This window comes from Bicyclus anynana, chromosome Z (assembly GCF_947172395.1).
Source record: "Bicyclus anynana chromosome Z, ilBicAnyn1.1, whole genome shotgun sequence".
In the NCBI taxonomy this organism is placed as follows: Eukaryota; Metazoa; Arthropoda; class Insecta; order Lepidoptera; family Nymphalidae; genus Bicyclus; species Bicyclus anynana.
In genome coordinates, this window is record NC_069110.1 from 6,221,296 (window position 1) to 6,247,544 (window position 26,249).

The 26,249-nt window shown below is 34.1% G+C and overlaps 1 protein-coding gene across 3 annotated transcripts in view; it reads left to right on the plus strand.

Moving 5' to 3' along the window:
- Positions 1-26,249, plus strand: part of LOC112048380 (uncharacterized) — a gene marked incomplete at its 3' end in the record, with an annotated part of 104,630 nt that overhangs the window by 23,378 nt on the left and 55,003 nt on the right. For all 3 annotated transcript variants that reach the window (XM_052890472.1, XM_052890474.1, XM_052890473.1), the window contains 2 exon segments: positions 585-710; positions 21,864-21,897. In XM_052890472.1, coding sequence (XP_052746432.1) covers positions 585-710; positions 21,864-21,897 — 160 coding nt within the window.

Consider the following 26,249-nt stretch of genomic DNA (forward strand, 5'->3'; position numbering starts at 1 on the left):
ACGTGTCTCAAACGGTGAAAGAAAAACATGTAAGGATACTTGCATACCAGAGAATTTTCTTAATTATCTTCGTATGTTAAATCTGCCAATTCGCATTGAACTAGCGTGGTAGACTATAGCTAACTCCTCTCATACTGAGAAGTGACTCGAGCTCAACAATGAACCGAATATGGGTTGCCAATGATGACTATCCGCCGCCCCGCAGATTCATCCGCGTAGTAATTTTTGACCGAACCTAAACTAGACCAAAGCTAAAACAGTTTAGAAAATGTAAAATCCTAAATTGACTTACGAATGTAACACAGAACCTCTCTATTATAAAGTGCACCAAAAAAATCTGATTTAATGCAAATTAATTAATTGCTAATAATAATAATAATAAAATCCTTTATTCAGCTAAAAAAAAGAGAAATTACAATCTAATACAAGCTTACAAATTAATAAAAAAAAAATACTTTACGATGTACATAAGTTAGTCTATTTATACTTAATTAATATTAAACATTCAGCTGAATGGGGCGCTGCCTCAGCTCTATGCTACAGCTGAGATACTGTAGCGCTGATAAACGTATATTTATTTACAGTACTATCACACGGTGTCGGCATCTACGTCACGTCGTCCGAGCGCTATGGCCAAAGTCATGGACATATTCCGAGGTCGGGCCTCTGTCCCCGGGCAGTCCAGTGAAGCACCCGAACGGCGGAAATCGGTAAGTCTATATAATTAACTAGCAAACGCCCCGCGGTTCCACCCGCATAGTTCTCGTTCTTGTGGTAATACGGGGATAAAATATAGCCTATGACACCCATAGATAACGTGGCTTTATAGTGGTAAAGGAATTTTCAAAATCGGTTCAGTACAGCCAGAGATTACCACAAACTTCTTTTTTAAAAATAAATAATCTAATATATAAAATTCTCGTGTCACAGTTTTCGTTGCCATACTCCTCCGAAACGGCTTGACCGGTTTTGATGAACGATGACGAAGTCGCGGGCGTCCGCTAGTATTAGTATAAATTTAAGGTAGAACAGACGTGGAGTTACGTGTATAAGGTTTATACCTATGGTGGGCAATATACATACAAACTATAAAATTGAGAATTGCTCCTTCAATACATATGTAATGAGTCCTCAGTGTAGGCAATGCATTTTTGTATAAATAGATTGCACGCCACTTGATGTCTGTGACTTGGTTCTGACGTGCTATGAAATTACACTGTATCTTCCATCGATCTCCTATTAAAAAGTGGATGCACAATCAGCGACCAAATAACGTTCCCACTCAATTCCAAACACAATTTTTTGACACTCAATTTAAGTAGTCGCATTTGCAAATTCAACCTTAAACTCAATCCTTAAGTTTGAATTTGCTCTGAATTTGGGATTTTATTGAATATTGGACAATATTTAAAGATCTTTAGGTATAATTTTCTTTACTAATAATTCTAAAACAATAATAGCATAATTGGGCAGTTTTTAAATGAAATTTTCTACATGATTGTGTGTCCTTTTATTTTAAGAGGTCAATGGTATCTTCAGTTAAGTGTAATGTCCTACACTGATTGTTATATTAACCAAATTATTTCTATACCACCTACAATATAGGTAAGATACCCATATTGTAGTAGGTATAGAAATCTAGATTGAATAGGCATCATCATTCCACTATAGGCTGCATCATTGATTGCTATCAGCCATGTTTGCGGTTTCGAAAGTGCTCGAAAACTAAGTCAATATAGGAATAGGAAATAAATCAATAAAGACTATTGACTATTGGCTATTGACAAGAGCACGCTTGCACAGGGTGCTTGGGAGTAATTCCAATGACCATAGGGTTATTATTCTTTAACAAAAAATAATTCAAAATGTTCAAGGAACATGTGTTCTAAAATTAATATTTTCGGAGTAAATAATATTTCTTATTATTGAAATTGAAAATTTATTGGTCAGAAAACGTTTTAATTTTTTGTAAAAGTGAACTGTTTTACTTTTGTTTTGTTACTGGCTCATAGTTTCTGAAGATATATCTAGATAGCGCTAGTTTAATGTATAAAAACGTTCATAGATGGCGCTAGTTTAATGTAAGAAAGCGTTCATAGATGGCGATAGTTTAATGTTAGAAAGTGTTCATAGATGGCGCTAGTTTAATGTTAGAAAGCGTTCATAGATGACGCTAGTTTAGTGTAAAATAGCATTCATAGATGGCGCTAGTTTAATATTAAGAAGCATTCATAGATGGCGCTAGTTTAATGTAAGATAGCATTCATAGATGGCGCTAGTTTAATGTAAGATAGCATTCATAGATGGCGCTAGTTTAATGTGTGACAGCGTTCATAGATGGCGCTGTTTAATATTAAGAAGCATTTATAGATGGCGCTAGTTTAATATTAAGAAGCATTCATAGATGGCGCTAGTGTAATTTATGAAAGCGTTCATAGATGGCGCTAGTTTAATGCAAGAAAATGTTTATAGATGGCGTTAGTTTAATGCAAGAAAACATTCATAGATGGCGCTAGTTTAATGTTAGAAAGCGTCCATAGATAGCGCTAATTTAATGAAAGAAAACATTCATAGATGGCGCTAGTTTAATGTTTGAGTGAGTTCATAGATGGCGCTAGTTTAATTTAAGATAGCATTCATAGATAGCGCTAGTTTAATGTTAAGAAGCATTCATAGATGACGCTAGTTTAATGTAAGATAGTATTCATAGATAGCGCTAGTTTAATATTAAGAAGCATTCATAGATGGCGCTAGTTTAATGTAAGATAGCATTCATAGATGGCGCTAGTTTAATATTAAGAAGCATTCATAGATGGTGCTCGTGTAATTTATGAAAGCGTTCACAGATGGCGCTAGTTTAATGTGTGACAGCGTTCATAGATGGCGCTAGTTTAAATTATAAAAGCGTTCATAGATGGCGCTAGTTTAGTGTAAGAGAGCGTTAATAGATGGTGCTAGTTTAATGTAAGAAAGCGTTCATAGATAGCGCTAGGCAAAGCTAAACGCTCAATTGTCATTTCACTATAAAAATCATGCTGTTTGTTATAAGTGCATCGAAGAGAAGATACTTTAACCATTTAACGTACTGAAGTGGAATATACGCATGCTAGATTATAATGCAGAAAAATGTAATTTTTTTTATGCGACTCGTATATATCTTTGTTCCTTATACTTTTTTTACCTACAACCACAGATTAATTAATAATAGGCAGACAAAACTGTTTACAAAAAACGAAAGAAATAAGATTTAGTATTTTTTATTGGTAATTATTGATTAGTACATATTAATTGACGTAATTGTTGTTAGTGTTAATTTTTTTAAATACAAATTATGAAATAAAAAAAGTAAATGCAGATGTCAAGGAGACGCGTGACGTTTGGTTTTTATGGGTTTCACTGGCTTCACCTACAACCGTTTTATTTATAGAACTAGCAGACGCTCGTTACTACGCCTGTATTTTACCTGTTCAAAGTCCCGATGGCTCAACGTTGAAGCGGCTGGACTTATTACCGATGGGTGGTGGTAATTCATTTAACATTTCCATCAAGTACATAAAGTAGGTATGTCTAGCAGTCTCATACCAATTACCTTCTATTTTACTTGTATCGCACTTAATTTCACAATCAAAATTGTCTGTCGTTGTTTGAGGGGGACGAGGTAAACTCACACATCGAAAATATTTAACGCACCAATAAATACATATATACTGTGTCCTTACACTACACACAAGATAGTTGTTTCAGTCAAAGGTCTTATAGCGAAAAGCATCGACCAACATCTTAAAAAGCTTTTACTTAACTGTTGGATCAAGAGTCGGATACCGAAGGCAGTGATTCTTGAAACGGCGTGTATTGTGTGGAGGTCCCTCACTCTGGATCCCTGACCACCGGTTGCTTGGACACTAAAATGTCCCGCAGCGGGGTGGTTATTTTTTTTATACATTTTTAATATTGTTTTGTATTATATTTTATATTAACATTGGTAAAAATTAAAAAAAGGACTAATAAATAAATGAGAGAAAAATTATTATGATAGAATTCCCTCATTAATTATGCATAAAATAGAGTGTTGTGAGTGTGTATTTAATTTAGGGTATTTAGAATAGCTTTGTGATCCAGCCCCTGAAAGTGGCAATTTATTATAAAAAAGACAATGCTCAAATCGTTCAAATAATCTTCAGACATGTCTCACAAGAGTTGATCAAAACAAAGGTAATCGACCTCTAGACTCTTTGTTATTAATATTTTTCCTTTGTATTTTCGAAATGTGCTTAATATTGTCGATGTCGTCGTGTTTTAAGAGTTGAAGGTTAAATTTCGTTTGACAAAAGTATTTAGAATTCGGTATCCGGGTACAAAAAACTGAAAAATTCTAAGGCTCCATACCAACTGAAATCCTATAATTTTATAGCACGTTAGTGACAATCACATATAAACAAAATATTTCACACGTTGCGTGAATTGGCATCCCATTGCTTGCATGTATTAAGCGTATAAACAAGAGAATTTAGTTAAGTAAAGATAATTAAGCAGATACAATAACTGTCAGTTAACGGATTTTTAATACACATGCTAATACTGAATAGTAAATTGTTTTAAGATATATAGTAGACTACGAACAGCAGAGCGAAAAATCGCATCGCTGATAAAATAATCTTATCTAGGTAGCCTAATTGTCCGAAATCCGGTTAAGAAATCTCCGTTTTTCAGTTCATTATAAATATTAGGAAACAGTAATAAGAACTTTTACCACAGGTTTTTACCCAAATATAAATGCTTGTGTTTTAAGAAAAATACTTAATACATTATATTTAAAATTTGTTGTCAAGTTACTTTTGGAGATGTTAAACTATGATTTTTCGTTTGTTTGTTTGTCGCGATTTAACTCGAAAAATACTCTTAGAAAGCTACTTCTTTATTGAGAAACACAGCCTATATCTTATTTAATATTCACACGGAACGGGAACTACGCGGGTGAAACCGCGGAGCGTCAGCTTGTATACCTATTGTATACCTAGATACGTGAGCATTCCTCTACGTTAATCGTTTTCTATTAATAATTTATTGTTGTTATTAAATTGAGGTTAACCTATACGGAAAATAACATTATGTTTTAATGATGTATTGTGCGACGATATTCACTGGTCATGTAAGAACATGAGTGTGAAACGAAGGCCAGGGCGAGATCAGTGTGGAACGGAGCGGTCGAAACAGCATGGGCCTTTCTGCAGTAAATTGCGTCACAAAAATTCAAGTGTCCAAAAAATTCTGTCATCGAATAGCTTGTGTGTTTAACGCTTAACATTAAACGTGTTTCACAAACGTACCTACTGTTGGATTTCGGTTCGTCGAATTGTGTCAGTGAAGACGTCTGGGTCTGTTTCTTGGGTTCCGCGTCGGAGCGAAGCCTCGGATATCGGCGTGTGCGCGACATTGCATAACAAACCATCGTCTCGTGACGGACGTCGTTATCTCTCAGTACTGAAAGAGATGTCTTCGCGTTTAAACTTCACCGTCTGTATCAGAGTGCGCGATTTGCGTGCACATGCGTAGTGAACTCGTGCGCGGTTGTAGGTGAGTGCGAATGGGGCGCGATGGCTAATTATTTTAGATGGAAGAAGGGGAAAAGGGACGAGGATGTGTTCTATTCAGAGAAACCTCGGAGCCGCTCCCTGGACCCTCGCTCCCTGGAGCTGAGTGGTGTTAGACTCGTGGCCCAATATGAGCATCAGCAGCAACAGCAGGTACCTTTGTACACTTTTTAATCTCTATGGCTTTGCACATAGCCTTTGTACACTTATGAGAAACTCGTTAATTACTATATTATAAAGAGATAAAGTTTGTGGCATTGTAGGAGGTAATCTCTGGATCTATTAAAGCGAATTATTTTACCAATGGAAAGCCACGTTATTTGCGAGTGTTAGGCTATAATTTATACCCTAGATGAACGGGAACGGGCGCAGGGTGTTGGCAAGTACTTTTATATTATATTGAACTCGACCAAAATGGATTTTTTCTTTCGTCACTGAAAAACGATTCGATTTGCTTTGAAATAAAAAGTAGGTTATCTGTTGTTTCGTGTTGTATAAGATTGTAGAAGTGAAAGCATAGATTATGTTAACAAACTTATTGATTAAAAATTCGAATGTTACTAACATATTCGCTAAAATCATTCCTTTGTATGAATTGTACCGAGTAAATGTGACTTATTGTAATTATTAGTAAGATAATGTTTCGTATCTTTGTATATGTGCAGTTTCCTTTTTGGCGCGAAATTATAACAATTAAAATATTCATTTTGGTAATCATAATCTTTAAATCCTTAAAGGAAATAATTATTTGAATGACTTCATAATAAGAAGTGATTTTAATTCAACTCGCGGTAAATTTCTCATTGTTTATTTTTAGAGTGGAGAAAGCAATTTTATGCATTAAATTTGGCGAATGTTTGATATATATTTTTAGAGGTAAAAAAAGATAGAAATTAACATAGTACAAAACAATAACACAGTAAAAACTGCTCGCTTGTTTTTTAAAAATACTTGATATAACATGTCGTAATCTAATCTGGTCTAGTGGATAGTTGTTCTGATGATAATCATGAGGACTAGATTTACGTAAAATTGTGTAAGAGGAGGAGCAAACCCTCCCATTTCCCCTTGTAACAAGTTGAGTATCTCTGGAGGAGATTTATACTGAGACAGAAAAAGGGTCCGCTAAAAAGCTTCTTTTCTGTCAAAAGCGAGAAAGTCAATCGGCATAGGATAAGGTGCCCTATACTCTAAATCCTATTCTCCTGATGGAAATAAAAAACAAGGACAATTAAATGTAAGACAGAGTAGGTCTGTAACTTCAGTTTTTTGAGTGTGGTACATTAAAATCAGCTGTTGATGAAAATGATTATTGCAAAGTTGATACTTTGATAAATTCTAAATAGTACATTAACATGCACAAGTGAGCATGTTCCTGTAACTAAGAGTTGTACTATTAAAATGGCTGATGAGTATAATGACGATAATGGAAATCATGCGTTGTAATAAAAACTATAAACAGTAAATAAATATGCAGGAGTAAGTGAGCGAACTCCTGTAACAAACTATATACGATAATGATGATTAGGAAGCTGATGCTTTGTACTATAAACAGTAAATTTACATGCAGGAGTTACTTTGTGTCACACAACATAAGGCCCTTTATCGAACGCTTAAGTTGGCTCCAATTACTGACACTAGCACATTAAATTGGTCTGATGATGACGAAAACGATTATAAAACTGATGCTTTCAACTAAAAACATGAGATACATCATGCTGGTGCTTTCACCTATATATTATAAACAGTAAATAAACATGCAGGAGTGAGAGGAAATGCTCCTGTAACTGACAATGGTACAAATTACAAAGCTGATGTTTTGAAATAAATTTGATTGTGATTGTTGTGTTATTGGTTTCAACTATAAACAATATATAAACAACGAATGTATTTATTAATCTAACTATAATTTTAATCACTAAAAGCATGAGTACAGTATATAATACGCACACTTCGTAGGAGAGCTCTATTAATAATATTGTTATTGAAAGAAAATCAGTTGTATTGAAGATAAAATATTTTATTAAGTACTGATACAGTTAAGCGAAGAGTGTGATAACATTTACTCGCTTTGTAAATTAATAACAAAATCATTTATTCCGTCAAAAAAGTATCGGGAAGTTTAATTAGTTCAAATTAAGAAGAAAATAAACTCTTATAATCTTTTTTTGTTATTAAGTTGGCAACACAATTCTTTTTTTCTGTGTAGAGTTTGACCACACAGTACGACTTTTACTTTGTTGAAAGTGCTCTGTTTTTATTTTATCCCAAGTGTATTTTGATTATTTGTGTCAACTGTGCATCGCATATTTTATTGCGTGTTCAGAACCATTGACTGATTGATTTCAGAAAGCTTGCGGTGAATGAACTTTATTAAAAACACGTGCATACGAGTGGTACAATCTAAAGCGGTCGAGATGCGGCGTAAGATTTGCCTCGCTTTGGCCACTAACGTCTTTAAATGAAGTTAACATCGATAAAGGAAATGGTGACTGAAATGCTCATTTAAATAATAATCATAATCATCGTTTATTTGCACAAAACATGTAAAAAGATGACAAAAATAAAAGATAGTAGGTACAATGTTTCCGCCTTGAAGGGCGTGCAAATTTTACAAAATATTACTTAGGGGGCGTTCATAAATTACGTGAGGTGTTTTTTCGAAATTTCTGACCCCCCCCCCCCCCCCCTTGGTGAGATGTCGTGAGATTTTTTCAACCCCCTCCCCCCATCCCCCAATCTCACGTGAGATTTTTCAAAATGTGGGTTTCTTACGTAAATGTGTTAGATTATTATTGTAAAAAGAAAAGAAAATTTGTTTCGTGGTTTTATTTACGACTAGTTAAGACTAGTAATCAATATTGCTGAGAGTTTAATTATAAGTATAATAAAAATTTAACAATAAAATACTTAAATCGTAAGTACTGTGGTTTAAAAAAGAATATCTATTCTAATTTTGTCCATTCTCATTCTGTCTGTCAGTCATTCTGTTTTTTGTGTTTCGAAATATATATTTTTTACATTTTTTTTCATGAGGGATGGTGATTGGACAGTCAGTAAATGTATAACGTCGAGGTATAAATGAAATTATTTTTTTTAGAACGAATTAGGAAATGATCTTAATCGTATTACGATTACGCTTAAGATTAAATCTTAAGCATGTACAATCTGGATTAAAATGACCAAAATAGTATATATTTTTTTTGTTTCATTCAGAAAAAAAAATTACGTGATATTTGCCGAGACCCCCCCTCCCTCCAACGTAAGATTAGATGAGATTTGACTCGACCCCCTCCCCCCTAAAACATCTCACGTAATTTATGAACGCCCCCTTAGTTATATTACGGAGATAGTACTCGTATAACATCTTATTACAATAATTAAAACATTTCACATTATGTAAAAGCTTAAATTTTGAAAGATTTTTTTTTTAAAACTACATAACAAAAATATTTAATGAATTCATTTATTTTAGGTAGGCTTAAGTTAGTTTCAAGTTTCGTCAGATTCTTACTGAGAAGAGCTGGCAAGAAACTTGTGTAGGCTTTACTTTTATAAACAATTTGGTGACAGTGTTGAAATATAATTATGATGATGATATGATTTATATATGATGATATGTCATATTGAATAATTTATATTAAAATAAATAAAAATCAAGTTTAATAATACAATATTGAGATAAAAGTTAAATTAAATTAAATATTAAAATAGCGTAAATGTAAAAATTATAATTAATAACAAAATGCTAGATATAAAAATAATTTAAAGTACAGTTTACATAATAAGCGGATAATACTTACCTCTTACAAATCCCTTGAGAATCTTGAAAGATATCAATATATAATCAATATCAATTAAACGAAGTTGATAAAGTATATTTAGTACACATATATACTGTGTATATTAGCATTGTAATGCGGAAGAGTATGTGAGTTTGTTGTTAAGAGTATGTGGGTAACTAGAAATATTTGTTTTCATTGAATAGGTTCTGTAAGTACTGAACAGATTTGAAACATTCAATTTCAAGATAAAAATAGTTAATTAATAGCGAAAAATAGTCAAAATAACTTCAAGAACAACTAATCTATATAACAAATAATCTATCTTTATTAATATTGTAAAATTGAAAGTTTGGAGGGATGGAACGATGTTTGTTATTTAAACAGGCTGAAATCGCTGAGAAGAATTGGATCAAAGTTTGCATAGCCTTAGATTGTATGGAATATACACTTACATAGGGTACTTTTATCCTGAAAAACTTGATCCCGAGTGCGACATGGTAAACATCCTAAATTCACAAGGACGAAGCCGCAGGCATCAGTTAATCAGTTAGTTACTAGTATGTAATAGAAAAATAGTTATTTAGTGACAACCCTAATTATATCTGAATAGTTAAATTATCTAAGATGACCGTTTATCTATTTTACTCTTATCGATGATAGTGATGGATGGATACTTTAACACTAAATTTTGTCGTTATCTATTAACTTTAGACGAACAAATACTGTGTTATTCATATTATATTTTATCGGATACGGATCTAAAGATTTGGATTAAGTTTTTTTATTTTGGTCATAAACATTAGATTTCGGATTTCAAGTTTATATACAGGGTGTGAAATAACATTTCCCATAACTCTAGGGTTGTATTATTTAACGAAAACTAATTGAAAAATTAATCAAGGAACAATGGGTTCTAAAATGAATATTTTATATTTTCATAAAACTGTTTGTAATATTAATAAATATTTTTTAAATCATTGGAGTTACCCGTGTGAAGTCAGGAACGTTAGTTATCATAAAATAATACGTATATTTATGTTATAAGCTATAGGTATATACGTATAATATCTCTATGTCCTGTGATTAAATTGTAGATACTTGCAGATTTAGAACGAGTTTGAATTCATACGACTCTGTACTAGGGCTGCCATTGTTTCTCTAGTTTTTTAAAATAACAAAAACGCCCTTTTGATTTCTGTCATTTTGATTATCATTTTTTTCGTTAATGTAACTTAGCCTAATTATCTTAATTACTAGCAAATACCAAGTGGTTTCACTCGCGTAGGTGCCGTTCGCGTAGGAATACGGGGTTTAAATATAGCGTATTGCATCCGGGATAGTGTAGCTTCCCAACAGTGAAAGAATTTTTCAAATCGATTCAGTACTTTTCGGGCCTATTGAAATAATGCAAACAAACAATCAAATCTTTCCTCTCAATAATATATTCAGTGGTTATTGTTATTATTAATATATTATTATTAATAATAATTGTTCTATGGCATTTAAAAAGTATATATATATATAATCAAAACTGTTCAGAAATTGTCACGCATAAATATAGTCCTCAGCTTTAGTACATTACTAGCCGACGCCTCGCGGTTTCATCCAAATAGTTCCCGTTCCCGTGTGAGTACGGGGATAAAATATAGCCTATGACACTCACAAATAACGTTGTAGAGAGGTAAAGTTTGTGATGTTGTGGGGGGTAAGAGTAATCTACTGAAACGATTTTAAAAACTCTTTTACCAATAGAAAGCCACGTTATTTGTGAGTGTCATAGACTATACCTCAACAGACGCCTCACGATTCCTCTTGCGTAGTTCCCGTTCGCGGAGATAAACTATATTTTATCCCCGTATAGTTATGGGAACGTCAAAAGGGCGTCTGTTAGTTTGTCGATAATTTCATTTTCTTTGTTTGTCGTTGTGATGTGTGCTGGGGCGAATCTAGAGAGTTCTTTTTGTTAATATAATTCAAATTAACAAAGTTATCATAAGTGTTGTAGTGACAGCCCTACCACTACAGTTAAGGCTTCAGTCCTCTTGTTTTCCTCAAGTGCAACAATGCATTGAGTAGACATTGTAAGACAATGGTAGTCATAGTGCATATTTGTCTTTAGTCTATACACATATTAATGGGTTAAGTATACATGCAGCGAGGCCTTCGGCGAAGATTACCATACTGTCACGTTTGTTTTAAGTTCATTATCTTAACGATAAAACTTCACATATTAGTGTAAGAATAATAAATTTGTGTCATCATTTTATTCTTCATCAGCCGAGCTTAGCTACAGCATCAGTAGCCATAGAAGGCATTGGTAGCCGTGTAAAATTAATACGCTTATAAGAAAGGTCTTTTCTAGACAAATCGCGAAAATACCGATTGCAGTTCGTTTATAGAATTAATATAAACTGGTGTTCGCCGAGCGATCAAAATTCGACCACGATTTTGAACTGATAAGAAGTTTTTGGGCTTGAAGCAAATGTATTTATAGAAGTACAAGATCCGGCATAAGACATATATAACCTCATCTGTTATTTCTTTGAGATAAGAAAATATAAATAATAGAACATATTATTCACATTGACACATTGCACATAGGTTGCCTATTTAAATTGCTACCAGATAGTATAAAATGATTATTTTTTATATATTTATTTAATCTGCTCCCTAATTGGTTAATTAAAAGAAATCATACTTTAGTTTATATAATATACCCAAAAGAATTCAAAATGTAAAGGTTGCCTACGTTCACGCTACATCTGTAAAGTTGCCAGATATAAACAGTTAAGTAATGTTATTTATATAATTTCATCTATAATTTGGTCGTCTAATATGTCAAATGAAAGCATATTTTATGCTTAATTTAATATTTTTATAAGGCTGCTGGTCCAACAAACCGGAGCGAGAGAGCGTAGCGGAGAAACGGACTAATACGGAGCGGAGTTGCGGATTGTGTCTATCCACCGGAGCGGGGCAGCAGACTACGTTAAATAAATAAATGTTAAATTTAATTTATTTAACCCCGAATTTTTAAACTAGCTCGCAAGACCCTGTCCACTTAAAAGGAGCGGAGATTTTGTGCAATCCTGTTTGTTAATATTTCTCGGTTTCTTGGCTCCGCTACCTCGCTCCGCTGGACTGGTAGCCTAAGCTTGCCTTTGATCTAGTTCATGGTTACTAGATTTCGTATGAAAAATGTGTCTGGCCGTAATTTGTATGCAATGTGTCATTGAATATTATCTATAATATTTTATTTCTTACCAATAATAAATAACAGATGAGGGTATATATTTCTAATGCCAGATTTTAGACCATAATTAGCAAGTAGAAGCTTTATGCACTTCTTTAATCCTTATAAACTTTAACTGTGTCAAGTTTCACGTTCCTCCCTTCGCGCAATTTTCTTGTACAGTGTTTCTTTCTGTACAATGTTTTCACTTCGCTTCGCTTCACGTATTATTAATATAATGCTTATGGTACACCCATAAAAAGGCCATATAGTTTAATTAGATTTTAGCGCAATCCATACCTACTTAATGTTGATTGGAATGAAATTTGGTTAAGTTAAACCTTGTAGCAGCATTAGGCTACTTTTGTCTCGAAAAAATCCATAGCTCCGGCGAGATTTGTAAAGAATAGCATTTCACGCAAACGGTTTGGGCGCTAGTTTTTATATAAAATATTATATACATACTTGTCGACGCCCGCGTAGTTTCTGTTACCGTTATATACCGTAATATATCGTGGCTTTTTAATGGTAGAATTTTCAAAATCGGTTTAGTAGATTCAGAGATTACCGACTACAAATACCACAAACTTTACCTCTATAAAATCATATTATAGACTAGCGGACGCCCGTGACTTCGTCCGCGTGGAAATCAATGTAAACTTTCAAGCCCTATTTCACCACTTTAGGGGTTGTATTTTAAATTTTTTTATGACATTATATTTCGTATTTTTTTATGATTTATGAACAAATTTTTAAAACTATGACTCTAAATATGAAATGAATTTAAACCCTTATTTCACCCTCTTCATATTTTATTTTCGCAATAAAAAGTATTCTGTAACCTTCTCCAACCGTCTTAAACCGTGCCAAGTTTCATTTGAATTCATTCAGTTGTTTCAGCGCGATGCCCGAATAACAAAAAAAAGCACAGACAGACAAATAATCGAAAAAATATATTTTTAGCTTCAGTATCGATTATATAATGCCCCCCAACAAAAATTATCAAAATATCTTCAATGTACAGAGTTGGACCTGCTACAGTTTTATTATAAGTATAGATATATATATATATATATATATATATATATATATATATATAGATAATGTTTACTTAAGTAACATATGGGATTAAGGATTCTACGGCCCTTTGGATTTGAACAACTATGTATGTATGTATTTGGGTCATTGTTAAACAAATTGTAACTAACTGTATCAAGGTTGTTATCAGTGTTTAAGCCACTTTAATAGATTATACCATCTACATATTATATTTTAAGTACGCTATGCATTATGATAATGTTGAATGTTATTTAATATAGATAATTATTATTATCTGGATTTTAGTGACTTGTAGGTATACTAATTTAAAATAAACATATTTTTCAAATATTAAGAAAAAAATATCCCAGTAATAATAAAATTTCATATAAAATTAATGCCATTATCAACTTGTTTTTACATACGTAGATTTTTTATTTCGATGAAATATTAGAAGACGTGGCATTGCAACGCATGGGGTATTAGTAAATTAATAGAGCCTTAATGGCTCAACGGTAAGAGCGGTCGCACTCATCTCCAAGGGGTAGTGGTTCGATCCCCGCCCCGTTGGTCTATTGTCGTACTCACTCCTAATACAGTCTTTACCGACTAGTTGGAGGGGAATGGGAATATCGGTCATATTTAAAAGATACGGCAAATATTCTTTAAAGAAATATTAAAAAAAAAACAAAACGATACCTTAATTAATAATGGTTTTTTAAACTCGAGGGTAGCTTATAAAACAAACGAAGTGAGGTCTATATAAAATAATATACATTACTATAAATAATTGAAACATAATTTATCTTGCATAGGCTTTAGAATTTTAGTTGCGCGCACAAATTATGCATGAAACGCTATAGATCTGCCATGATATGTCATTATACCGTATCTTCAGATACAGTGTTTTGTGGTAATACTTATAAATGAACTCCTCGCACGTGTGGTTACATATTATCATCATCAACATCATCATTAACGACCCATATTTGGCTCACTTTTGAGCACGACTCTAGTCAGTCATATGCTTCAGAATTTTACTGTAAATCTCCCGTGGTATGTCATTACACCGTATCTTCAGATACAATGTATTTTGGTAAAACTTATAAATGAACTCCATATCATCATCATCATCATTAACAACCCATATTCGGCTACCTGTTGAGCAGTATACGCTCAGAAAGAAGAGGGGTTATGCTAGAATATGCTGTCCAAACGCGGATTGGCAGACCTCACACACGTTGACAATTAAGAAAGTTCACAGATATGCAGGTTTCCTCATGGTGGTTTTCCTTCACCGTTTGAAACACGTGATATTTAATTTCTTAAAATTAACATATCTTAAAAGTTGGTGGTTTTGGCATTTCAATAATTTTATTAATACTTAAAAATACCCTGAGAATTCCCATTCATAATATGTATGTGTACACTGTTTCCAACAAAAACTGCAATTTCTCAAATGTTGATGTTTTTAAGATACAGTGTTGTGTCATGGTACCGCAGAGATTGATTGTCAAAATTAATTTGTCGTTGAAAAATATGTGCTACGTAATTAATTTTTGTCAGACAATAGCCTCTAAAACGAATGCTTATTAAAAAAATTACTACGATCTATTGTCATCTAAATTAGTCCGCCGGTTCTATGAATAATCGAATGGGTTTAGTTAGGTATGTATTCGATGGTTTAGGTTTAGAATATTGTAGGTACATCCATTATTTCTAGTATGGAGTTAACAATGACGAGATATGTAGTAGGTATGCCGCAGTAGAAAAACGAAGGAAAAACCAGTAGAGTTTATATGCATAGTCTACATACCTACTCATAATATAGAAATATACCATGTATCAGTAGAAAATAAATAATTGAATAAAAGCCTTAGATTTTAATATCAATGAAAAACACCCACCAAGTTGTCATGATGACGTTAGAGTACATAATACTAGAGTTTTAGAGTATTAAATTCTAAAATACTAGAGTGATTTCGATGAATACATTCTTTGTCAAGGATTTTATATATGTACACACTACTTAACTATCATTGCATTAACACCTTGTCAATGTACTAATACTTTTGGAGTTATACAGGATGCTCGGGAGTATTTCCCATAACATAAAGTGTTGAGAAGTCCACTTATAGGAGTCGAACTGCATAACTAATATTATTTTAACTAAAAAATAATAAACTAAACTTTTTATGTTTTCATACAAAGTAATTCTAATAATTCCGACTATCCATGTAACACACCGACTATCCATGTAAAACTATCTATCGTCTTTATCTATCCTTGCATTTTAAAAATTTTGGCTACGTCATAATTATAAAGATGCGTATGAAAGACACATTTTAAAAGTTTACAAAAGAAATATTTCTCCGAAAATATTAATTTTAGAATAACATGTATTCATGTATTAATATTTTCGAAACATTTTAAATTAATTTTCGGTAAAGAATATAACCCAAGCGTTATGGGAAAAACTCCCCAGCACCCTGTATAGGGATATACATATAACACTTACGAAAATAACCTTCATTGAATGTTATTTACATTTTTTATTGAACAACTTTATTTCGTTTCTTGAGGTTAAATAACGAAAAGTCAATACAGTTAAAGGCCATCTTCAATTAAGTGCACTTTGTAGAAGCAGAAAAACTATCTATTCTGTCTTGTGTTGGAGATTTATTGTTGCAAGTGTATTTCGTAATAAAGAACATTGTAGGTAATATTTCCTATTGTGTAGTAGCTAACGTTGTCCATTTTCAAATGACGAAAAACGGAAAGAAGGTTGTCAATATGGTAGTTGACTCATATCAAATTTAATATAAACCATATTAATTTCGCATAGTACGTAGTAGGGTCCGAAATATATCGATATTAATTATTAAAAGTTAATGATTTATTATAAAACTTCATTTAAAAATCATGTAATTTTTTAAATTTTCCAAACGTCAAAAACGCTGTCGTCCATTTTATTATGTCACCATGTTACTTGATGAACCAATTGTTACCTAATATTTTTTGTCAAACACTCAGTTTGTAAGGAATTTGTTATAGTAACGTCATGAAACAGTTGAAATATAGACCATCATGGCCGACAGGCGTTTTAGCTCGTTTTGTCAAAAACATATTTAATAAAAACCAATACGAGTATTTTCATGTAATCACGTCTCAAAAAACAATAAAAAAAAAATTCAATTTAGTAGAACGACAATAAACGAAAATTTAGTAGGACTATAAGATCATTTAAAAAATAGTGTCAACTAGCCTATTCCACGTATGTTAGAGTATGTAGGATTGTAGATATAAATAAAAATGACTTCAGTAATATATAATTTCCATCACCATTGTTTCTGGTATCGTTGAATGTTGTTAGTAATTATAAATAATGATTAATGTAATTACATCATATATATTTTGTATAAAATGCATGTATAGATACTTATAAATAAATGACGATGAAATAAAAAAAAACTTACCATTGTTATGTGAATATATTAAGGAAAAAAGTATACGTGCTTTCATCATCATTCTCAACTCATATTCGGCTCATTGCTGAGCTCGAGTCTCCTCTCAGAATGAGAAGGGTTAGGCCAATTGTTCACCACGCTGGCCCAATGCGGATTGGCAGACTTCACACCCGCAGAGAATTAAGAAAATTCTCTGGTATGCAGGTTTCCTCACGATGTTTTTCCTTCACCATTTAAGACACGTGATATTTAATTTCTTAAAATGCACACAACTGAAAAGTTGGAGGTGCATGCCCCGGACAGCATTCGAACCCACTCCCTCCGGAATCGGAGGCAGAAGTCGAATACACTAGGCTATCACTGCTTCGTGCTTTACTGTTGAGCTGTGATTGAATAACTAATATCCATAAAATATTTAGACTTAATATAAGTAACTATTTACATATTCTGGATATAGTATTTTTACGATAAGATTATCAGAAGTTATCGGTCAAAGCTACTCTATGCTCATTTTTCCTCTACAATTTCTGTAAACGTATAGTGTTGATCTATATACATTCCTGTTTGAATTATTCAAAGGTAATATCAAGAGATAGTTGTTATTGATACTTTCTTAACACTAACGAGTACATTAGCCTGGGTCTTCGTCTGTAACCATTTTTCTCTTAAATTCTCTTTCAACAAACGCTAACGCTTCCAAAACTAGAAAAATATATAACATTGTTTGTATAGAAAGAGACTTGATGTGTAACTTGCCTACAGGCTCTGTATATTCTGTTTGGAGAAATCAAGTGTAATAGTGTTTAGTTTGTCTCTTCAAAAACCCTGCTTCCATAGTTTTCTTTTATGAATATTACCTTTTTTTGAATATTCTTCCCTTTCCCCTCTCAGTAAGCGAAAATATTGTGCTTGGTATGGGCACGACAACAGTCTGTTTAGCAGGTGCAGAAAGAGGACTTTTTGGCATTGAATCTGGCCCCCTAATCGTCGAGTTATTAAGGAAATATATCGTATTTAGGTATGTCTGAAAATTAAATTTATATACCCATAGTAAACAGTGACGATGGTTTTATTATTGTGGTTTTAGCGAGACAGCTGATCAAATTTAGCATACATCGTTACCTACATGTACGTATATTACAATTGCAAAACTAAGTTTGTCTGTCTGTAACCTTTTCACGACTAAAATAATTTCGGGATATTATGAAACTTTGAGCAGAACACAGGTTACTTTTTATCCTGAAAAGTCCACGGTTGGCTTGCCGCTTGGCTTTTTTTCATTTCGGAATTATTTCCTTCAAACTTAAAAAGAAATAACCAAGCTCGTGCTACGAGAACGGAAATGGCTTCCCTTCCCTTTGTATTCCCTTTCGTTCCCTTGTGTACGAATAGCCAGAAGTACGAAATACTACCCTTTTTAACTATTAATAAACTCTAATGAATAATGACCGTTCAATAAGTATTTCTGAAGTTGTTTTAGATTATGTTTAATATACACATACTAATATTAAATTGCTTCTGCCGCGTTCGATTAAATCCAAAAATCCCATTTTCGGCTTCTGTATGTACGTGTAGTGTAGTTTGACGGCCTCCGTGGCGCAGTAGTATGCGCGGTGGATTTACAAAACGGAGGTCCTGGGTTCGATCCCCGGCTGGCCCGATTGAGATTTTCTTAATTGGTCCAGGTTTGGCTGGTGGGAGGCTTCGGCCGCGGTTAGTTACCACCCTACCGACAAAGAAGTACCGCCAAGCGATTTAGAGTTCCGGTACGATGTCGTGTAGAAACCAAAAGGGGGGTATGGATTTTCATCCTTCTCCTAATAAAATAGCCCGCTTCCATCTTAGACTGTATCATCACTTACCTACCATCAGGTGAGATTGTAGTCAAGGGCTAATTTGTAAATAATAAAAAAAAATGTACCTACATAACATAATAACGATTTTTATAACCTGTTATTACCGAATCTTAAAAGCTATGAGTAGAATAAACCTGTACCTTTTCTAAATCAATCCGCTATCATATTACAGTGGAATTCATAGACGTTGCAGGGGCACCCTCAGGGGACCATTCACCCGCTGACTGTCGAATTCTGCTGCACTGCCATATGCCTGCTAAGGGCTTAACATCCATGTTTCTATTGCTAATTGTGTAAGTTTAAAGGGACCTAAGCGGCATCACCAGGTGGTTTGAGCTATAGCAGAAGCATCGCCTGATGGGGTCCGAAGGCAGAAGCAGAATAGATGGTTAGATGGGCGGAACGACTCTCTAAGGGCGTCACCTCTGAGACACTGACCTCGGCTTAAAGGGCTGTTCGGGAACATACGTGATGTGACAATGATCGTGATGTCATGCACATCGCGACCAACACACGATCAATTTTATCGGATATCAAGTCGTTAGCGCAGCAGGCATGTGGGCTTATTAGATGGTGGGTGGCTAGCATAAGATCGATAATAAATTGCTTAGGGTTTAATCAATATTTCACGACCAATTAGCATGTACAGTGTACACGTAGTAGGTGTTTAAACATAAAGGCGTGTTTTCTTAGTACAGAAAACGGGTGTTTACAACAACATAGACGTCTATTGAATTGCATTGAATAAAAGCAGCCGTTGCTTTGCGGATGTTAATGAGGCATTTTCCTCTAAAGGTTTTAAAATAAAAATCGCTAGCGGGTAGGTACAAATCGATATTTGACCGTCAAATTATAGTAAGCGACACTTTTATCGTAACTGTCAATTTTATTACAAATAACATTTTCAAAGGGTATAATTTAAAATTTGTTTTACTATAACTATAACGATTTGGGGGGGGGGGGGAGGAGGTAAAATGGGTCGATGCCATCTGGTTAGTTTATCGTTACTTCAACTATTTTTAAAAGTTGTGTTTCGTTGTTACACTAGTTAGTCTGTTATACTATAAACGACAGTAACAGTTATCGAAAGTGTAAAAGGATTTTATATTTTTTGGCACAAGCGACATTGGTTACTATGGGATTAGACTTTTCCTACGAAGATTTACATAATATTTGTAGATTTTAGTTTTTCTACTGACAACAACGGGCGTACCTCTATAAAATGAATAAATATTGTGAAGAATTATTATGGAACTAACGAAATATGATGTACCTGGAGCGTAAATAAAATTTGCAAAAGTGCTAGATCCTCTTGTCCGGGATATGAAGCGATGGCTTGCTTAAAGGTATTACGAGCAGCAGCTAATATAATATATGTCAGAGATAGTTAACATATAATTAATTATCTTTGACATAATGAAATTGAGATTCTATGTAAAAATGTTATGTGTCATATAAGGTGAAGACATTTTGAAAAGTTCACTCTAAAGTTATTTTTGCACTCATTTATGGTAGGCGTCCACATATCCGTATCGTATTTACCGGACGCATTGTATTAAACGGATTTTTAATTTTACGGTAGATAAAATCCGTAAAATATATTTATATATGCAATCCGTACGATGCGATCAGTGGACGCACTTGTATAACTTTCTATACAATTAATACTAAAACCTGATGCGATATAGGACGCCAATACGCACGATGTCGGTCTGTAGGCGCCTACGTTTAGTGAGTCCTCACTAAATGAGTCTATTCTTTTATAAGAGGTCAATGCGAATAATAGAAAAATAAATAAATGGATCTTTATATAGAAATCTATGTTTGTATCGATATAATTAGTATGTCTACAAGACATACTAATTATATCGATACAAACTAACGATACAAATGTCAAAGGGAAGCTTCTAAGAAATTAAACAAGGGAATAACAATACAATGGGCTTTAGCATTGTGGCAGGCCTTTGAAGATCACTACATAGATTAAACTATCTCGATATCGAGGTATCTAGGTAGCGCAGGGTTTTCCTAAACTAAGCGTCTGGCGATTGAGAACATGTTGTCTAATGATATCCCATAGAAAATATAAAAAAAATACGTCGTATGCTTCGATGATAGAGTTAAAACCCATAATGCGTATAGTACTTGTAGAGCTTACTGTGCCGTGGGAGACTAACATTCCGTAGGACCACAGTATTAAGTGAAAAAATATTATGACCTAACAAACGAACTAACTACAAATTTCTTATATGGTTAGCCTGTACGCCTTAGAAGTAGGTGCGAGAGGATTACCAGCAAAATCTCTCTATAACTTGCTTTAAGACCTTGCCATCTCTACAACTGCAGCAAGTTCTATATTAGAACGGGTACCAACCAGGTTACCTAAGCTTTTGTAGTAGGATAGTACCAAATTTGGCTAGAGAGAACAACACGAGCGGAGAAGGGGAGTGTTTATCGATTGTCAAGGAATTCCTTAACCCTACGTTCAATGGTCACATGTCCACGACTCTGCTTGGAGTTTTTCTCTCTGCCACGCGATTGACCCGGCACCCGCACGGTGAATCCATGGATTATTATCCTAATATATTCTTCTCTTTTGACTTTTAAACCATCTTGAATCTTCCAAACTTCCCATCACGGTCCAAATACTATAGTTGCATATGGTAATATATGGTAAGGGCATGAGCAGATTTTCAGTTTTTCTAAAATGACCAAGGTCTTGTTTGTATGTGATGGCACTGGGTCTCGCTCTATAACAAGATTTTCACATATTTGTTTATTTTCATTTAATCATTTCCCATATTTATATTTGCATACAATTACTTTTGTCATCTCATACTTATATTTTTCTTTCTTCTAGTTTTGTTTATTTTTTTTCGTTTATTTTATTTCAGAAGGCGCAATCTCATCATCATCACAATGTTACAAGTAAGTTTTTAATCATTTGCTTTTATATTACGTATAATTCTAATCATATAATGTGTATTTGTTTATTAAGCCGCGAAAATGGTTCATATGCTACTCAGTGAGTTTATAAAATATATTTCAATTAACCATGGCAAAGCGCCCCACTTTTTATAGTAGAAGATCCAAATTAGAAACGAACTTCACCAATCTGTTTAATTGTTAAAAAGTGTTTTATATTAAAGGGATTGTTTAATTTCTGACCAGGTCTTAGTACTGCAAAAAATGACAGAAATACAAATTAATTATATTTTAAATGTATTCATAGGAAATCATTCGTATAAAAATATATATTTTCTAAGCCTTAAAATAATACTTCGAACACATACCATTTGTAAAATGACATACATTAATTGTTCACTCTTATTAAGAATATTCAAAAAGAAGTTGAAATTTATGAAACTGTAATTTTTCAAGTTATAAGTATTCACGTTAATTGGTACATTGCCTATCATTAAAATGTAATGGGTTGAAAGCCTACAATGATTCTTGCTAAAGGCGCGGGCGTCCATAAGTACTCTATATTAAACGCCAGCCACACACGGTCAAGTAAACTGTCATGTGTGCAGCGCACATTACGAAGTGAAAAAATGTCGAAATAGCGTTATTGGTAAAGTTTCGATACTTATATAAGTACGTAAGCCTATGCGTGAGTGCGTATTAGACTATATAGTTATCACTAAGACGATTATTGTATGTTTTCTTCATAGCACTGTTTACTGTTTCAAAACTGAATGCCTGGCTAATGGGGTACGAAGTTCAAATGCTTGTATAACTGCTAATAGTTATGCAACGTTGATACGTGAATACGAGTAATAGATGCTAGGTATAATACTAAAGATCGCGTTGAATTAATTTCATTTATTTTTAATCTTGCAAAACGGACTTTGATACGTGTGAAGCAGTTACCTAAAATTTTTATACAATCGTTTTTTAGGACTCGTCGGTACCTAACTCAGAAGGAAAATAACGGAAACCTTTTAGTAGTCTTTCTGTCTGTCTGTATATCTAGACCCTTTATTTCGAGAACCCTTTATTTCAGGTCCATGAAATTGTGAAAAAATCAAACTAAACTAAAAGAAACGGCCGTTTGTTTAAATAAATATGCATATTTAGATACTCTCAAGGGTAACAAAATATCATCTATACTAAGGCATTTCTTGATAAGTACTGTTTACCAACAATCAAATTAAAAATGAGGGTTAAATCACTAGTCATTCCACATCTTATTATAATTATTATTAACTTTTTCTTAAAATAATCAAAATAAATTTGATTAATAAGCATAGGACAATTAGATATAGTTAATATATTTTATATAACATTTTAAAAACAAACAAATTCAAAACAAATAAGTTATGAAATGATATGCGTTTTCTACCTTCATTTCTAATTTATTTGTTGGTAAACAGTACTTATCAAGAAATTCTGTATAGGGTACTTTCCTTTGACCTAGAACTATAAAAAGAGTATAGGTATAGCGTCGTTTCGTTATAGATCAAGTAATGATAGTGGCAGGAGCGTAGCTACCGCCGTATCTGACGTATCAATGATGCGGGACCCCCGGACAGGGGCATGACGTCGGTCTAGATGTGATAACTCGCAACTAACAATTACGTAAGTGACCACCACGTACCACGTAAGTGCATTTTCTCTGAGAAAGCGGTATTCCACTAATTTACTCTTATAATAATAAAAATTCGTACAACATCTTAAATCTAAATCACTTAGAAATGTGAACATATTTATTACAGTTAGCTTTAAATGGAAGTTTTTTAGTCGCTCCTGTAAAGTTCGTCAGTTTGCACGTACGAGCTATATCATGCTAGACCGACGATGAATAAAATGTAATTCACAATCTCACATAATCTGGTGCTTCCCGTCAGTTGTGGTCATTTCAGAAATAACAAAAATCGAAAAAAATATTTTGTTATTCCCGGGTTAAAAGTGCGCCCAAAAATTGTAAAATCCTACTTAAGTCATTATCGTATTTATTTTAAGCAAGCTTCATTGGGCTTAACTAATTTTGATACAGGACCCCTACAAGGCATGCTACGCCACTGGATTGTGGTAATCGTAATTAACGAGTCAATCAAACCTGATTTGCAGCAACGTGATGGGTCTACTCTCCAAATGCCATCTCCAAAAGAAGGAAGCCCTGACCATTATATGAATAAGCTGATAATGATGATAGTCCTGTTCAAGATCTCACTTAATTGAATATCTTGGGATTTATAAGACGAAAGACGATACGTGTGAAAGTGATAATGAAAGAAGAGGATATATGGTAAATGGGGCTCTATATGCCTTCATGAATAGCCAAAAGATCTCATAAGGCAAGACTGGCTGTTCACAAGGCAGTGTTAGTGCCAACATTTATGTACGAAATGAAAGTTGGATATGGCAGGAGAAGCATAAAAGAATACAGTGGTTATGAGAGTGTAGAGGAGTATGATTGGAGTATCACTGGGTGAAAAAGAAGATGTAGCGATTAAAATTGATAAAGTTACACGTAGGGAGGATGGACGAAAGGATACTAACAAAGGAGATTTATACGGCAAGTGTGAATGGAAATGTTGAAAGGGGAAGGCAAGGTGAACGTTTCTGGATCAAATCTAGGACATTCTCAATAAAGGCCAAAGGCCAGGTCAGTACCCTAAACCGAGGAACTTGATGAAAGGATTGACGAGAAAGGAAGAAGCCAGGGAGATATGCAATACGAGTAGCAAGTGGATGCACGTGGTCCTATATGGTCCGGCCGTCGTGTGTATAAGCATAAATTTCCTATAATAGGAGCATGTCTGGCAAGTTCGTTGATGACACTCCCATGACACGCGGGCGACGGGGAGATAGACTGCTCGGGTGAGAAATCGTGCATGCGGAGAAGTGAGGTGCATCAGTCGTGGGTTTTTCATTCATCGCTAAAAGTCCCCCGGCCCGCGCGGTCCATCGGGAGTGTTACGAACGAAGTCCCAAGCTATAGCTAACTATTATCACGAAGATCTGGCTCTCGCTCTTTTATTGTACATGAAATAGATTCTTAAATAAATACGAATTAATAGTTGACTTTCCATAAAATATGCAAATCGATTACGTCATTATATTAATGGTGACAGAGATTCCGTCACTAGTGCATAACAATAGTTGTATTAACTGTTTAATTTGCATTTTTAGTCTATTAAATAGCAACATAATAGTGACACATGAAGTAGCATCACAATTGATTTCATGAACTAACTCGCGCTACAGGCGTTTAGTTTCAACTGCGCACATTTAACTGTGGCTGGACTGCATTCGGGAAACTTCGCGACATCTTTACGTCCGAAATTCCTCAGTGCCTGAAGACAAAAGTCTTCGAACAGTGCGTGTGGCCAATGATGACCTATGGTTCCGAGACTTGGTCGCTAACTATGGGCCTCATAAGAAGGCTCAGAGTCACATAGCGGGCGATGGAACGAGCTATGTTAGGAGTATCTCTGCGTGATTTAATCAGAAACGAGGAGATCCGCAGAAGAACCAAAGTCACAGACATAGCTCAGCGAGTTGCGAAGCTGAAGTGGCAATGGGCGGGGCACAAAGTTCGAAGCCGATGGACGTTGGGGTCCCAAGGTGCCGGAATGGCGACCCCGCACTAGTAAGCGCAGTGTTGGCCGATCCCCCACCAGGTGGAATGACGACATCACATACGAGTCGCAGGGATTCGCTGGATGCAGGTGGTATCGTGATGTTTGGAAGTCCCTACAAAAGGCCTATGTCCTGCAGTGGACGTCCATCGGCTGATATGATGATGATGATGATGATGATGACGATGATGACATTTAACTGAACAGTCGAACTGCTCAGTTAAATCGTCCGTGTGTAGGCTAATCTGAAAACTGACAATATAAACGAAATATCTTTAGATAAAACCAATCGTCCAGTCCGGGTCCTAAGTTTATAGAATATTATTTAAACAAAATCCTCGTTATAATATAAAAAACACACTTATCTTTGCGGCAACCTTTCGAAGATCTAAGGAAAAACCTATAGTCTGTGGAGACTATATGTAGAGTTTGTATGGATTTTGGGTCCGAGTAATCTAGTGAAATATCTAAGGTTATTAAAGGTTTAGTTAGGTCTATAAACATTTGAGGACAAAGGTCACAAAAATCGATTTTTCGCAAATACTTCCGTTGGGGTTTTTGCTATTGGTATACATTTTAAATGTAGATAATCAAATTCCCTATAACTTTGAATCGTTTTCGAGATAGAGAACGGAGAGCGCGCAGTTAGAGCATTTAGAAAATAAAATTGTTTGCAATATTGGTAATGAATAA